Source organism: Neofelis nebulosa, chromosome 10 (genome assembly GCF_028018385.1).
Source record: "Neofelis nebulosa isolate mNeoNeb1 chromosome 10, mNeoNeb1.pri, whole genome shotgun sequence".
NCBI classification, from domain to species: Eukaryota; Metazoa; Chordata; class Mammalia; order Carnivora; family Felidae; genus Neofelis; species Neofelis nebulosa.
In genome coordinates this window covers 81147021-81164191 of record NC_080791.1, presented here as the reverse complement: position 1 = coordinate 81164191, position 17171 = coordinate 81147021, and the positions used below count along the sequence as shown (strand labels likewise).

At 36.6% G+C, this 17171-nt stretch overlaps 1 protein-coding gene across 1 annotated transcript in view; it reads right to left on the bottom strand.

The window, feature by feature from the left end:
- Positions 1 to 17171, bottom strand: part of ANO3 (anoctamin 3) — a 427436-nt gene that overhangs the window by 300020 nt on the left and 110245 nt on the right. Inside the window, exon 2 of the mRNA XM_058688488.1 lies at positions 83 to 157. Within this exon, the coding sequence (XP_058544471.1) occupies positions 83 to 157 (75 nt within the window). The remainder of the gene's footprint in view (positions 1 to 82; positions 158 to 17171) is intronic.

The following is a 17171-nucleotide window of genomic DNA, read 5'->3' as shown; positions in this document are numbered from 1 at the left end:
ACAAAGACTCTGCAGTTGCTACACCATTATACTGAAGAGCAAAGTTGGTGAGAGCACCTGAAACTCCACCCTCATAACTCACCTTCACTGTGTTTGCCTTTGGCAGCCCACACACTCTTCTCAAGCTCACAATGAGATGAGCACAACTTTCGCAAGCCTGTGAGAGGGAACAAAGGAACAAGAAAAATTTTGCTTAGAAACTCAGTAGACCAGAAAGAGAATAGAAAATTATCATGAAAAAAGAGCTTTTCATGTTGACTATAGCTGCTGTAAAACTGCTATCTGGTATAGGTCAAATTAGTTATAAAGAAGTGTGTAGGAAGACACAACTTTTCAGTAAATTGCATTAGAAACTAAGCAGGTGGGTAGGTCTGCGTGCTGTTATGCAAGCTGATTTAGCTGTCGACTTTGAAAAAGCTTAGAATGGCTAGACCTTCCAATTACTTTTTCCCGGGTTGAGTAATGCACTCTTCTAATATCCTGCCCACCCAAACTCAAAGTCTGTATCTTTCTCTTCTGTTCAGCCATGCCAAATCACCAGAATTCCCTGAACATGACCTCTACTTCTTTGACTCTGGTCAATCTTTTCTCTGTGCCTAAAATGCCTTCTCTACCCATGAGATTGAGGGAAAGTCTACTCTTCTTTCAAAAGAAGACTCAGCTCTAAGGCTACCTTGACAGGCACTTTTCTAAGTGACACCTCCATTTAGAAATAATCATTCCCCTTAAATAAGCCTTTTTCCAGAAATGTTTCTAAGCCTCAAAAGATACCTAATAAAATATAGTAGATGTTGCTATCATCTACTGTTGCTATGTGACTGTGGGGAGATTAAGATCTTTAACCTCATTTTTTTTTCTTCTGCAAAATAGGAATAATAATAACTACCTTGGAATGTTGTTGTAAACATTAAAGTCTATGCTTATAAATTAGCATTTGTGATGTTAAGTTCTGGCTTCGGTCCTAGTTCATAGAAAGCATTCAATAAGTGGTCAATCAACAGCTTCTTCTGCCTATAATTACAGTAATTCCTTCATGTTTATCTGTATGAAGTCCAAGAAGGGTGCTGCTGGAATCTCAAATTTGTATCCGGCCCATCAGAAGCACAGGTGATAACCTGGGTTTAGGACTGGCATCTGGAGGTGGGGGGAGAGGAGTCTTACAGGACTGAGCTTATAACCTGTGGAATCCAATGCTATCTCCAGGTAAATAGAGTTATAATTGAATTGCGTTTTATGACACTCAGCTCATATCCCAAGAATTGCTTGTTGGTATGGGGACTCCCCCTCATACTAGAATTGGTATCAGAACCTATTTAGTAGGAAGGATCATATTTTAGTAGCAGGTCAACTAAATAAATTGGTTTCTTACAATAACAGAAATAAAACAATTCTATAGTTTGTCTATTATTTTGATTCCGGAGTGTAAATATTCTTATAAAGGCAGGGGCTTGAGAAATTTAATGATCACCAGATAAATATGTAATAGAGTCTGTTTTATAATAGTAGAGTTTATTTTATAAAAGTAGAGTATATTTTATACTGCGTTGCACAAAATGCCTTTAAATATCGGTTTATGGATCATAAGATTGAAAGAGATTTGAAGACTATTTAATCTAACCCAACTTACTTCACAGATGAGCAAACTGAGACTCAGTGTGTGTTGTATTATGGGCTTGTTAGGAAATATGCAGCTTGGAAGTCACAGAGCTGAGACTTAAGCCCAGGTTTCTTACCTGGCACTTATATAGAAGCCTGTTTAGATGTTCCAGTCGTGCTATGAATATGACAACACAGATAAAATGGTTTTGGGGAGGCAAAGACTAGATTTTTTTTCAGAATTGCAATAGTAATTTTAAACAACATTTTCAGGTAATGATAGGATTTAAGCTGAATTTGAAGAGTATGAATTTGAAGAATTTGGGTAGACCAAGAAGATTACAAGGTTAATTCAATGTGAGAAATAATGAAGGATAGTGTGGAAGTAAAATAGCCAAGGCTTTGTGAGAGGCCTGTTTGTGTAACTCAGACCAATAGATGCAGAGAATGACATAAGGAAGCCAAGAAACATGTAGTCCAATTCAATCATGCAATAGTCAACAAAACTGAAAAATCTTGTATTTTTCACTAGATCATTAACTGCATCTGAAGGAAACTGAAGAGCGGTCCTAATTACTGAAAGCAAGTTATAGGAAGATTAATCTGGCAATTGTGGGCAGAAGATTATGGAAAAGTTTCCAAGATCACCTGGGAACTCTTAAAGGTAGGTTGAAGCTCCAATCAAGGTTGTAGCAGTAGAAACTCAAATATATGAGCAACATTACAAAAGATACATCAGAAAACCATAGTTGGCTGGTGAATTTGAAAAAGGGGAGAGACAGAAATAAAATGATAGTTCATGTTAATATTTTAAGTTCCAGAGACCTGACACATGTTTTCCACAGGCTAAACAGGGAGGAAGGTCAAGTAGGTATGAGATATGATAGGCTCAGTTTCAGACTTACTTACTTTGGGTTGAATTTGGGATAATTCAGTACACGGGCTCATGAGCCTGAGGGGGAGATAGGAGTAGGAGACATAGACCGAGATGTTATGCATATAAAGGTGAGGGCTGAATCTACATAAGGAGTAAACCCTTGGAAAAGAAAATGGGAAGAAAAAAGTACAGGGGACCAAGACAGATTCATGACCAATGACAAGAGCTGGTTGCAGAAGAAAGAAAGGAAACCAAAGAAGACATGAAGTGGAGTATTTGGAAAAAACAAACAAACAAACAAAACCCAAAACACAAAAAACAAAGAACTGAAAATACTATAGTGTTTATCTTGGGAGAACTCTATATCCCAAATGTAGTTGGAAAGGCTGTCCTCTATGTCTATGTTTATCAGGTTCAAAATACTAGTTTCTATGTCTGTATGTATATCTGGCTGAATATTTAAATCTTGTATGAAAATTAGAGAAAGCTCAGTAAAGAACATTGAAAGAACTTCACATTAGACTAATTCATCTTCAGAGACACAACAGTGAGTTAAAATATTTCATTAAAATTTTGGTTTTTAAGTAAGTTCAGACTACTTGTTAAATATTGGAAATCAAAATTGCTATTGCTGTGAAAGCCCTCTGTTAAGAAGATTTATGACTAAGGCATAAATTAGGTCTGTAGTCCTACACAGTGGAAAAGCCTAAACTAATCTGGTTAAGTAGCTTAAATAAACTGACAAATCTGGACACCAATATCATCAGAGGAATTGCATATAATCTGGAAAGGAAGAGCAGCCAACGTGAGAAGTCATTCAAATGCAAAAGCTGAGACTCATCAATGTTGCTTGCAAACACTTACTGATTCAATGAATAATGATCTCTAAACCAGAATGAATTACACACTATAAATGCTGAAGCAAGTTAACCTATACCTGTTCTTCTTGATTAGGATCAAAGGTGTTTGTGTGAATTTTTCTTTTCAAAGAAATAATGCTCATTAGTTCATTAGTTCAGAATGAAAGTGAGTCATGACCAACTAAGTGGATAACCTTGGGAAGTTCCCTTTTCCTTAATTTATGTCTTTGTAAAATGAGGGGATGGAACTGGGTGATCTAAAGTCCCTATTCTCTTATTAAAAAGTAGTTTCCAAATTATTAAACTAGGGTTAAAATATGTTTCTTACCAAACCCTCTGCAACCTGACTTTGCACATAGTTGTAATATAGACATGGATATAGGTATGGGATATATAGTATGATCTAGGGAAAACATTGAATTTAATCATCTGATTGAAAAGAAATAGATTTTCTAGAATAAATTTGTGGAAGGCCTAAAGACAAATATAGATACGTGTCATGTGAAAAATAAATACAAACTTTACGAAACATAGGAAGGCAAAAGTTCTGCTTCTAAGGCAGGAAAGCTTTTAGGAGGTGGGGAAAAAAGATTAGCTGGTTGTTTAGCTCAAAGACAGTAGTGTATGTGGAATTATTATACAGAAATATGAATGCCACGTATGGATGATAAAGGTTTTTGAAGCAATCGTGAAACAATTACTTAAAAGTGGGTCTTCCGTTCATGTTGTTCGGTTAGCAACTCTACGCCTCAGCAATTACCCAAATGGCAATACATCCCCCAGCCCACAGCCCAGGCTGCTAGGACGGCACAGCCATAGGGTTTCTCTTTTAGGGAGCCAAAAAAGTTATTTCTGAGCACATTCTCTGACTATCATCCAATAAAATTAGACATTACTCATGAAAGTTTCTAGAAATCCAATATTAACAAGTGAATGGAAGAGGAAATCAAGATATGCTTTAAACTGCAGTCCTTCCAGGGGTGCCTGGGTGGCTCAGTCGGTTAAACGTCCAACTTCAGTTCAGGTCATGATCTCTCGGTCCGTGAGTTCGAGCCCCGCGTTGGGCTCTGTGCTGACAGCTCAGAGCCTGGAGCCTGTTTCAGATTCTGTGACTCCCTCTCTCTCTGACCCTCCCCCATTCATACTCTGTCTCTCTCTGTCTCAAAAATAAATAAACATTAAAAAAATTATTTTTTTAAAAATAAACTGCAGTCATTCCTTAACACGTATATGGAGATGGTTCTTGTAAAAGAGTGTGAAAACTTAGGAACAATTGAAGAGTAAGAATTAAAACAAAATGTGATTAGATTGCCAACATTTCTAAAAACATTCATAATAGCCAGGGTTGGCAACATGTAGAGAAATGGGTGCTGCCATATAGTCTTGATAAGACTTTAAACTGGCAAGTCCCATTCACCAGGGGCAGTTTGGCAGTGACTTACAAACTGAAAATGCACATACACTTTAATGGAACAGTTCTACTTCTGAGAGTCCCTCTTCCTGAAACACACACACAGAGCCTAAATATAGATGCACAATAATGTTTATTGCTTTACTACGCCTAAAGTTGGGAAACAAATCATAAAACACATTTGTATGTCAACATTTTACAATCTTATGAAAAGGTCATTAAAATGGATGAGATGGGGGTGCCAGGCTGGCTCAGATGGTAGAGCATGTGACTCTTGATCTCAGAGATGTGAGTTCAAGTCCCACACTGGGTGTAGAGACTACTTAAAAACAAAATCTTAAAGAAAATGAATGAGGTGGATCTACATGGACTGATATAAAAATATATTATTATATATTCTTAAGTGAAAAATCAAATTTCAAAAATTATTATACTATGACCTCCCTGGTTGCAACCCATCCTCTAATATGTATTTACCTGTACTATATAAATTAGCAAGACCATAGAGTAATGTATACATTAAGTTGTAATAGTAGTTATCTGCGGTGAGTGGCTTAGAGATGTAATGGGGGAATGTACCTTTCATTATTATAAAATTTTATAGGAACAGCCTGCAATTTGAGAATATTAATTTCAAATAATAGAATAATTAACATGAATCTAATGGGCAAAGAGGTAATGCTCCTCTTTGGGGACTTTTATATTACATATGAATCCTTAACACTAAACATTACATAAATGTTAATCTACACTGGCTATTGCTGCAAGTGATACCTTTCAGTCACTTAAAAAAATGAAATGGAAAGCTTGTTCTATTCTATAAAACAACTTAAAATTTAAAAAAAATATTAAAAATATGTAAATACTAAAGAATATTAATCCTCACTAATAATCAATGACATGAAAACAAGAATATGGCATCATATTAGCAGAGCTAAAAATGGGTAATAATTAAGATTTGCGAGAGTTTGATCAAGCTACTTTTATATATTGCTGGTGGTAACAATTTTTCTCATGGCATTATAATCTCTTTCATACATATATACGGCTACGTAAAAGCTGAAAATAAATATTTTAGAATATTAAAAATGCTAACATCCAAATAATAATAACTTTCTTGTCTGAACTTTAAATACATTCCAGCTGTTGTAATTATTTATTTTACTTCTGTAGTGAGATAAATATAAAGAAATTTGTGAAAATAGTATTTATTTTTTTAAGTTTTTTTTCAATGTTTATTTATTTTTGAGAGAGAGACAGAGTGTGAATGGGGGAGGGGCAGAGAGAGAGGAAGACACGGAATCTGAAGCAGGCTCCAGGCTCTGAGCTGTCAGCTCAGAGTCTGATGCAGGGCTCAAACTCATGAACCACGAGCTCATGGCCTGAGCCCAAGTCCGACACTTAGCTGGCTGAGCCACCCAGGTGCCCCTGAAAATAGTACTGAAAGACTTCAGTTTATTCATTAGAGTATCAAAGGTATTCTGACTTGTGTCATTTTTTTTTTTTTTAGTGAACTCTTCTACATTAGCCACTTCTGTATGAAGGGGCCTTTTTCCCTCACTTCTACAAAAATTGAGCTAACATTCAGTTCACGTATAAGGAATTGTGTAAGACAGATACCACATGACGGCTGGCAGTTTGGCTGGATCCTGGCAGGTGCCTATACAGCCTCTGACCAGTACCTGGAGCTTAGCAGGGCTGAATCACCAGTCTCTTTCCCACTTTGAAATTTTTGATATTAATCATTCTCTACCACCTTTAACCGTAATAATTCTAACAGATGCAGGTTTATTTATATGATAGGGCTTAAAAATGAGATGAAAAGGCAAAGGTCTATATTGATTTCACTTTGAGCCTACTTCTTTTCCTTTGAAACTACATCATTGGGGAAAAAATAAAACAGTCAATGATCTATGGTATTAAGGTATTTATCTGTGCAACAATAGATGCATAAGCATATTTTACCTGAATCATTCATTCATCTCTTTCTCTCTCTCTCTCTCTCTCTCTCTCTCTCTCTCTCTCTCTCTCACACACACACACACACACACACACACACACACACACACACAAGCACGCATGCACACACATACACACATACACCCCTCTGGCATAGCATCAAAGGCTTATAGAATGACAGAGCCAAAAGAAATTTAGATCCTGTCATCTAGCAGTTTTAAAAGCACGATCCTTGGAGCTCTTGGGTTCTGTGTAGCTTCTCAAGGAAATCTAGGAAGGTGGGAGGGTGTTCAGAGAGTACACAATTGAGCTCTGGTTTAAATAAAACCTCTACTTCACTTTCACATCTCACACAGCCTGAGTGTAGCTACTTTAAAAGTACTTCAACCACTGACCAGGTCCATTTTATTCATTTAATAGGTTAGGAAACTAGTGTCCTAGAAAGTTCAGTTACTTAACCAAGGTTCTAAAGCTATGGCAGAGACAGGTCAAGGTATTTAGATTTTTAATTCCAAATGGAAATTGGAAAGCTGATGACAGTGGTAATTCTCTGTAATTCTGGTTTTTCCATGGGGTTGCTATAGCTTATGAAACTCACATTATGAAGAGGCAATTAAGAAAATGAAGAGGTAACCAGGCAACAGTAGTGCCATTTTCTCAATAATGTGAGTGATATTATGCAGGGATAGGTTACTTCTGCTTCAGCTGAGCTGGTGCATATATGGGACAACACAGGTTGAGCATCTGCTGGGAATTAGCATAGACTTTTTTCTACACACCTGTTCTGCAGAAGAATATCTATAATGAAAGCTCCAGCAGCAGCTTGCTCCTATATGACTGCCAAAATCTGAATAAGTAATATCCCCTGGCCACATCATAACATAAGGCAGAGTTGGATCTGTGACAAAGCTCTAAAAAAAAAGTGAGGTTTGGTTGGAAAATTATGTGTGTGTGTGTGTGTGTGTGTGTGTGTGTGTGTGTGTGTATACACGTAGAAGTAAATGGAATTTTGTGTACCATTCCTCTCCCGTGGGCTTTGGTTTCCTAATCTGTAATGAAGGGAAGGAGACTTATCTTTAAAATAGTTTTCAATGCTTATGTTAGTTGAAGTGGGTGCTTTGTGTTTTTAAAATCAGATTCACCATCAAGAGGGAAAAAAACAAAAGGAGGAAAAACATTAGCAATTGTCTAAGAGACACTTTATCAGGCATTTGTATTATGTTTTAAAATACCATCTCAGACAAGCTATAACATGAAAATGTATATTATTTAAAAATATGCCTTTTTTGTTAACTTTTTTTTAATGTTTATTTATTTTTGAGACAAAGAGAGACAGAGCACGAGCGGGGGAGGGGCAGAGAGCGAGGGAGACACAGAATCTGAAGGAGGCTCCGGGCTCTGAGCTGTCAACAAAGAGCCCAACGTGGGGCTTGAACCACAAACTGTGAGATCATGACCTGAACTGAAGTCATGACCTCAACCAACTGAACCACCCAGGCACCACAAAAATATGCTTTTGAATAGAATAAGAAAGATACAAAAAAATTATTTTTAAATGTGAGATGTGTGTGGGTCCAAGGCATAATTCCACATGTACACCTGAAGTTAAACCACAATTAGAAGAAAAAATGTGCCAACAGGTAGACTTATCTCAAATTCATATTCATAACCTTAAGTGGGTCCTTTATGGTGACCAGCAGTCAATATCTTTCCCTGGTCATCTTGTTTTCCTACTCACCTAGAAGACTATTTTATATTTTATTCCCTTATTCCAAATTCTGTCTTCTAACACCCACCTCCTCCCCACTCTACACTCTCAGCTGATAATTTTGCTTCCTATTTCACTGAGATTTAAGCAATCTATAGAAAACTTCCACAGCTTCCACCCACATACTGGCATCTGTACCCATATATTCTGACTTCCTGCCTGATACTCTACATAAACTAACTGCATTCCCAGCTAAACCCATCTCCTCTGCTTGTTCACCTACTTCGGCCCAATAATTCCCTCATGCTTTTGAATAGAAAGATTCCTTACAGAATCAAGTCCAACCTCCCATCACCATGAAAGCATTAATCCCTAAAAAATTGGAAAGAAGAAAGAAAAAAAAAGCAACCTCTTTTGGCTCCAGTTCTCCTGATGTCTTTTTTTCTCAATTTATTTGTTTCCTTTTGCTCCAAAATTCCACAAAAGTACAGTCAATAGTCACATTACTAATTGCTCTTCTTAAATCTTCCACAAGTTTTGTGGTTTTCTTTGTTTGTTCATTTGTTTTGCCCCATACGTCCACTAAGACCTGTAATAGGGTCACTGATGGTCTCTTTACTGCCAAAGTCAAAAGTCAGTCTTAATCTCCATCTTATTGGCTGCATTAGGGACATTTCACATAATTGCTTATGTTTTCTTCCTTGATACACTATCCTCACTTGGCTTCCAACGTATTACAGTTTCTTCACTCTTCGCCAACTCTCTCGATAGATGCTCCTTCTTAGTTTCTGTTGTATGTTCCTCTCATCCTTTGACCTTTTAACTTTGGAAAGGTCTATGACTCAGGCTTTGGACCCTTCCCTTCTGTACTCTATTCTCTATCCTTGGTGATCTAACCTGTCTCATAATTTTAAATATTATCTATATGCTCATACCTCTTAAATGCATATCTCCCATCCAGATATCTCTCCCTAACTCCAGGCATTTATATCACATCTGTCTTTACATTTCTATTTGGTCTGAAAGAATTGTGTCCAAACTCAACATTCTTATGAATCTTCTGATATTTGTTCCCAGACCCAACTCAACCATAGTTTTCCCATCTCAATCGATGGGGGAAATCTTAGAGACCAAAATCTTGATACTTTTCTTTCATAACCCTCATTAAATCCACTTTCTAAGTACCTGTATATCCAGAACCTATCCATATCTTCTCACCCTCTCCACTGCTGCGAGTTTCTTAAGTGGTGTCTCTACTGCCCACCATGAAAGTAGGTTTGGGATTGAGAGTGAAGACACATGAGGCAGATTAATTAAAAATGAAATGACTCTTTTGCTTGAAACCCTTCATTCAGTGAATTACCATTTCACTAAGTGTAAAAATTCAAGTCCTTATAATTATTAGATGATAACCAGCCCTACAATGCCTGAAATAATCTTGCTTGCCATTGCACATACAAAAAACATCTGTTTCAGGGAGTAGCTTTTTCACATCCCTTTTTAAATGCATCTTTAAGAGTTTAAAAACTTAAGAGTTCATCACTGCACAAATGTTTACAGGATAAACACCTGATTATCCTTGTAAGGGAATTATGGGGCATACATAACTTGATTATGAGTTTGTGGTATATCTCTCTACTTTAAGTATCCTGGACTCTTATAAATGCTGCTTTCATTTCACTTTTCTCAGTACTGATGATTCTTTTGGTTTCCTCCGGTATTAGTAGTGTATTAATTTATTTCCTAAATTCATTATTTGTATATAAAATTCTATAAATGTTTTGTAAATGTATTACCTGTCTGTTGGCAATACAATACTGATAGTCTTTAAAACATCTTTTTACTGTTACCAATAGTAAATTTGAACTCTTTAAAGAAAAAAAAATCCTGGATTCAGGGCAAGAAGGAGCTGAGTACTCCTTTCCACCATTCTCTGTATTTGTTGATAATCTGCATTATAAAATTGCATATTAATAAAATAATCCTATGTGGAGGAACTTCAGTAGAGTATACTCCTAGCTTTTCCTCTTTGGGGAAAAACCTAGTTTATCAGGGTGTTTGTCATTTTCAAGTATGGGAAAACTTTTTTCCTTCTTCTCCATTTTGGGCTGTTCCCCTTTCTCCTGCCACAATATAAGGAGTCTGACACTATGGGAGTTGCTTCAGGTTTCCTGGCTGGGTCACCTAGTTGATGGGCAGGTCTCAGATTCAGAAGGAGAGGAAGTTGGGAAAGCTCATTTGGCCACACATCAAAGTCTCATTGCCCTAGCTTTCATCAATTATACAGCCGACCTTTTGATATCCGTCAGTCTCTAGTGCTCTATTTCTCAATTGGTTCAGAAATCAGGCAATGGGAAAGAGATGCTATCTATGGAGCTCATCAAAATCCAAACATGTTCACAACAATTCAGATAGTAGTTTCTAAGCATCCCATTTTTGCAGGTATAGTCTGAGGGCAGGAGGATGTAATGGAAAGTATTGGGCTCTGGTGTCAGACAATCTTTGCTTCTAATGTCAGATGTACTACTATGTCACATAAAGTCAAGTTATTTAACGTATCTCAGTCTCTTTTCCCTGATCTATACAATAGCATGAATAAGGACTTCCTCACTGTGGAGTTAGAAGAAAAGGTATACATGAAATGCCTAGAAGGAAACCTAGTACAAATGAATCCTCAGAATTACTGTCTTCCCCTTTATATCAATAATCAATTGAGTAAATAATTGAAATCAAGTCAGAAATAACAATATGTACCAGAAATTAGGAGAAAGTTATTTACAGAAAATAAATGGTTGAATAGTAGAAAGAACATTTTAGGGGAAAAAAAAATGGACAGTCTTTTATTTTGAAGAGAAAGCAAAATAAATTATCTTCTTGCAACACTGAAGTAGACTAGTGAAAAAAAAAAAAAAAAGGCACCAGTAAATCTGTCCAAAATTTCTATAGTAGCTGATGTGGGTGGAATAAGAGGACCCTTGATTCATCCAACCCACTGCCTGTGTTCTGAATAATTACAAGTTTTTATGGCTTCTGCAAGATGTTGTTGATCATTTTATGACAATAAACCCATGAGTATCTGTCTGTGTTAGAACAGTGACACTCACTGGTTATTTCTGATATTGACAGAAATACTTACTACTAAAAACCAGTTCTTTATAAAGCAAAATTTAAAATTATCCTCATAGATGTCAACAAGGTAACAAAAGGATATGCAAAGGTATCTATAGGTATCAAAAGGGAATGCTGAAATACTAGGAGGTACAAAGAAATTACACATATACACATGTGGAATAGTTCAGGCAACTGGGGATCTAAGCACATAAGCAGCCAGTGAGTACTATCTTTACATTATAGGAAATAATTCATCAATTAACCCTGAAAGCATAACTTATAAATATTTGGACCAACATAATTTTAAGAGTTATCCAATACAGAATGATATTCTTTGGTTGTGGCTCCCTGTCTCCAGAGATACCCAAATATATTTGAACAATTATTAATTGTACTAATCCTAGAGAGGATTCATGAGTAACAGGAATTCTGGAAGATCTTTAAAAACATTCTAGCTTCCAGGTCCTGACATTCAGTGCAAACCCAAATTTACAGGACTTATAAACTAATAATGTTGTTCACAGTAAAATCTGGTTCCATTGCTCATATGTAAATTATGCAAACCTTTTTTAATCCTTTAGGCCTTATTAGCTTTGGAATAGGAGGGCTTGCCAAATCAGTGCCTTTGTTATTATTCATCAGTGATAATAACTCACTGCAGTGAAATATAATAGAAGCATCTATGACTTTTTTAAAGTTTATTTGTTTACTTATTTTTAGTAATCTTTACACCTGGCATGGGGCTCAAATTCATGACCCTGAGATCAAGAGTCACACGCTCTTCTGACTAAGCCAGTCAGGCACCCCACATCTACAACTTTTTTATTTGTGGGATGATTTTCTGCCACCTAACACAAAAACAGCAAGAATGATTGACCTTTTCTTTTCTCCTAACCCTTAACCCCAGTAAACACTTCAAGTCTCATAGAAAATTAATCTCTGGTTTAAGGAGGAATGCAATCCGTGTGCGTAACTGGCAGGACTCTACCTCGAGAGCATATTAAAATTTTTCTCTCCCTTTTAGACTAGTAAAAGCAAAACGACACACAAAAACATAATTTGAATTTCAATGATTTAAATATGTTGCTTAATATTCCTCACTCCCCAAAGCATTAAGGCGAAGGTCAATTAATCTAAGGCCAGGACCAGCCCTGGCACGTCATGTGGACATTTTCTCATTTCTTATTTTAGAGATGTTTACATTCAGGGACTCATAAAGAAACTGCTTATTTGCCTAAGGCAGTTTCAATAAACTCATTCATGTAATGAGAGTTTATTTTCCTTAGGTACTAAGAACATTTTTACAGATAAATCATTGCACAAAAGAGCAGTTGTCAATACAAGGACGACAACAAAAACCCAACCTTGCTACCCACCATCACATTATTACAGAGAATATTAAACCAATTCATTTTCTTTTATTAAACACACACGTTTAGACAAGGAACAGCATTAGTGGTACTATTTAAGTAGCTGTTTTCACCATCTGTTTTCCAGTTAGCATTGAAGTATGCTTATCCCAAGAGAATGTACAGGTTAGTACATAAAAACAGAATGACGTGGGGCGCCTGGGTGGCGCAGTCGGTTAAGCGTCCGACTTCAGCCAGGTCACGATCTCACGGTCTGTGAGTTCGAGCCCCGCGTCAGGCTCTGGGCTGATGGCTCAGAGCCTGGAGCCTGTTTCCGATTCTGTGTCTCCCTCTCTCTCTGTCCCTCCCCCGTTCATGCTCTGTCTCTCTCTGTCCCAAAAAATAAAATAAACGTTGAAAAAAAAATTTTAAAAAAAAAAAAATAAAAAAAAAAAAACAGAATGACGTAGAGAGTCAGCTCTGTAGTGTAAGAGTTCTACAGATTGAGGGGGAGGAGAAAAAAAATCCCAGGACGAACATAGTGGAAGCATAGGTGAAGGTAGGAACAGGGAGAAATTTGGCTCAAAGTGTCCCTTGGGCACTGTTTTGTCAGACTCATTTCCAAACAATAACATCTGTAAGAACGAAACCCACAGATATGCTAAAGGTAGTTTTGAAAATTTCAATCTGATCTAATATCTGGTGGAAATACGAGTTGATGATCTATTTTACGTCTAGACTTTGTATAGAATTACATATCTTTTACATGACCTTTTAAAGAAATATTGATAACTTTTTTTGCTATATATACCTTTAAGTGTGATGAAATACATTTAATGCCTTTTACTAGTCTTACTATCTCTATTAATTTCTTGGCTCAAAAGAGTTTTATTGTTGCTAAGGGAAAAACAAAGGCTTTATCACAAGGGGGTTATAAAAAAATGTGTTAGAGAAATGACAGAAGTAGCAGGCTGTCAATTGGTGACATCTACATCCGTTGCCTCAGATATATTTCTGTCTCTTAAAGATATGCAAAAAAAAGAAAGAAGAAGAAGAAGAAGAAGAAGAAGAAGAAGAAGAAGAAGAAGAAAAGAAAAAGAAAAGCATGAGTTATTTTTCAGTTTTTAAATGTTTCAGAGAGAATTATAAATCAAAGTGTAAGTCATAGTCATTCTTTTTCAGGAAGGGGCAAAGGCATTGTGTAGGTGGTGAAATCAGAGAACAGGGTCTAAATTTTGGTTCTCAGTTTTGTTGTGTGACTCTGGGAAAGCTGCTTACTCTACTGAGCCTTCTGTTTCCCCACTTGGAGAGAGGTAATGATAATTACAATAACAAGAATAATAACTAGAAGAGTGATTTTTTTTCTTTTTTCTTTTTTCTTTTTTTTTTTTTTTTTTTTTGAGAGATAGAGAAAGAGAGAGCAGGGGGGTGGCAGAGAAAGAGAGAGAAAGAGAGAGAGAATCTTGAACAGGCTCCATGCTCAGCATGGAGCCAGCCAAGGGATTCAATCCCATGACCCCTGGGATCATGACTTGAGCAGAAATCAAGAGGCAGCTGCTTAACCAAATGAGCCACGCAGGTGCCCATAAAATAGTACTTTCACTGAGGATTCAGTGAGATCATGTTATATAAAGTCTCTGACTCCCAAGAAAAGATTATAAACCATAATTACCAAAACTGTGGACAGCAGTCCTTTAAAAACATTTTATTTGCACAGAGCCCACATTCCACTCCTGTTCTTTCAATTTCTACACCCCATCCCCTTTACACCCCCCAACTCTCCAAAATGTGCCATCTTCCTGTGGCCTCCAACAAACACACAGGGACTCTCACACTGAATTGTGATCACAAATGTTGGCAACATAAAGTAGCAAGAATATTTAAATCCCAGCATAATAATCTTTAAATTCTATCTGAATATATTTCTATAAAACAGCCTCTAGCCACCCACACTGGATTTCTTCTATTACAAAGCAAAAGAGTGAAAAACAAGAACAACAGAAACAAACAAAAATAAATGGAATCCTTGGATCTGCTCTAGACCGAAGCTGTTTCTACCAAAAGCAAAAACAACAACCCCCCATTCCCCCACCCCCAAATCCAGAAACCACAGAGACGTAGATGTCATAGTTTCCTAGCAATGTAAAACCTGGATCCATTTACTGGGAATAACAGTTGAGCCAGGTAGTGGGGGGAAAAATCACTCAGGATAAACAAAATGGACATTCAAATGATGGGATGACAGGATGAGTTTCAGAACAGTATCTCAGAGTAGTCTCATCAGTCACTTTCGTTTTCCAATTTAAAGGTTAGGCATTATCTTGATTTGCTGCAAACCAATCATGTTTCACATCCTGGATTGTAGGAGACAGCCCCACTTTCCCTGAGCACTATGCTCCTCACTCCTGAAGAAAAATGTCTTGTGAGCAAGTACGAAAGGGAGAATGCTCTTGAATGGGCAGCTAATAGTTTCTGCCCTAACTACCAGTACTTTCTGCCCTAACCAATGAACTTGAACCACAGAAGGCATTATTTAAAATCTTCTTGAAAATGCATTTATTTTTTAAGATAAGAGATACAATCTACTGTGTAACATTTGAAGCAATACATTCCTCTCTGGTGAAGACCCATTTTGATAAAATTCAGAACAAACTTTCACCTGCTTTGTCATCCTTATGCAAAGAAGATATATGCTACTAAGTTTATAGTCTTTGTAACATTTTTAAACGTTTTGAACTGAATAGCTAGCAAAAAGTCATGCAAGAATTCAAAAGTAACTCGCTCTTGGAATCCACAGCTCCATTTCATAATATGGGTTAATGGGGATACGTTTGTTCATTGACACAAATAAAGAAGTGTTGTGTGGTGATATAAGGGCTATGGAGATGACTGACTTCATTCTTACTGTTTAAGATAATTCTTAATTTATTTTTTTCTTTCTTACAAATGTTGGTGCCAAAGGTTTTGGAATTTAATGAATATAAAATAGCTCGCACTTCCAACGTAAACTGTGTTAAGCCCTGCACTAAATTTTAAAGCAGGATTTATTTTAATTTAAGGTACATGATTGGGCTTTGGGGATTTTCTTAATCTCTTAAATTATATTCAGGACTTTTGTGTACGAGTGTATATGCATTTGTTTCTGGGGAGTTGATCCCTAATTTTCATCAAGTCTTCAAAGGGCTGGGGACCCCTAATGATTTCAAGTTCCTGCTTTAAATTGTTTATCAGCAAAATGTTAGGAGGACACATTTCCTCTGATCACTGTAAACAAATCATACTAGACCAAACTGACCTGGAAAACACCTCTGTGTATTTATACATAGTTTTGATTTTATAAACCTGTACAATAATTCTTAAGTACAACTAGGTTTGTGAAATATGAGTAGCATCAAGGCAAGGGCAATAGACAAAGACACTTTGATTTCCAAACATCTTTGCCCATAAAATAAGTATTGTTTCCCTAGCAATTAGGGAACAGAAAGGAGCAGATTTACATTCTTGAGTTTTAAAAGAAGGCATCGTATGACTTCTAAGGCATTTGAGGTTTACCGTAACTCCCCAAATCTCCATGTCACTTCACCAAAGGCATGAAGAAGGTTTTAAATCCATTGCATAGCATTCAAAGACCACAGGATATGGAACACTTCCTCAGGTCCATCTATATATGTCCACCTCTTTTTCAGCCCTGTATTGTATGTGTAAGCACAACATCAAAGCCTAGACTTTTGTAGAAGTCCCTAGAATCCTCAGTCAATGCTTGTGTATGTCCACCAATAGCACACAAATATTCTCAGACTCTCCAAACCTTTATAGATATTTAAACTACCTTCCTACTTAGGTTCCTGCCAGAAAAGAAGACAGTCTGAATCCTGACATCATACCACCTTGTTCTGTACATTTCTCTCTCTTCTTTCTCACATGTCACAGTAGTGAAAAGTGTGCATTTTTCTTAATATTCACCCAGGGACTTTCTTTACATAGCATTTTAAGATCTAACTACTCCTCATATGTTTCTAGGTGCTAGTTATGAGGCAAGTAAGAACTAGAGAGTAGAAAGAACAAAAATGTCAATAGACATATTTACTTATGTGATTGAGAGTGTGCTATAGTGTGTAACATCTTAGTGCAATGGGTATTAAATTTTCAAGTTAACATACATACATGGCATGATAATACTGTGTTAATTATTCCTACAAACAGCTACTGGAAATGTGTAACAAAGCTCGACATCTTGGCAAAGGAAGACATGTCAAAGATACTAAGAAATAAACAACAGGATAGCCCATGATGTTGCAAG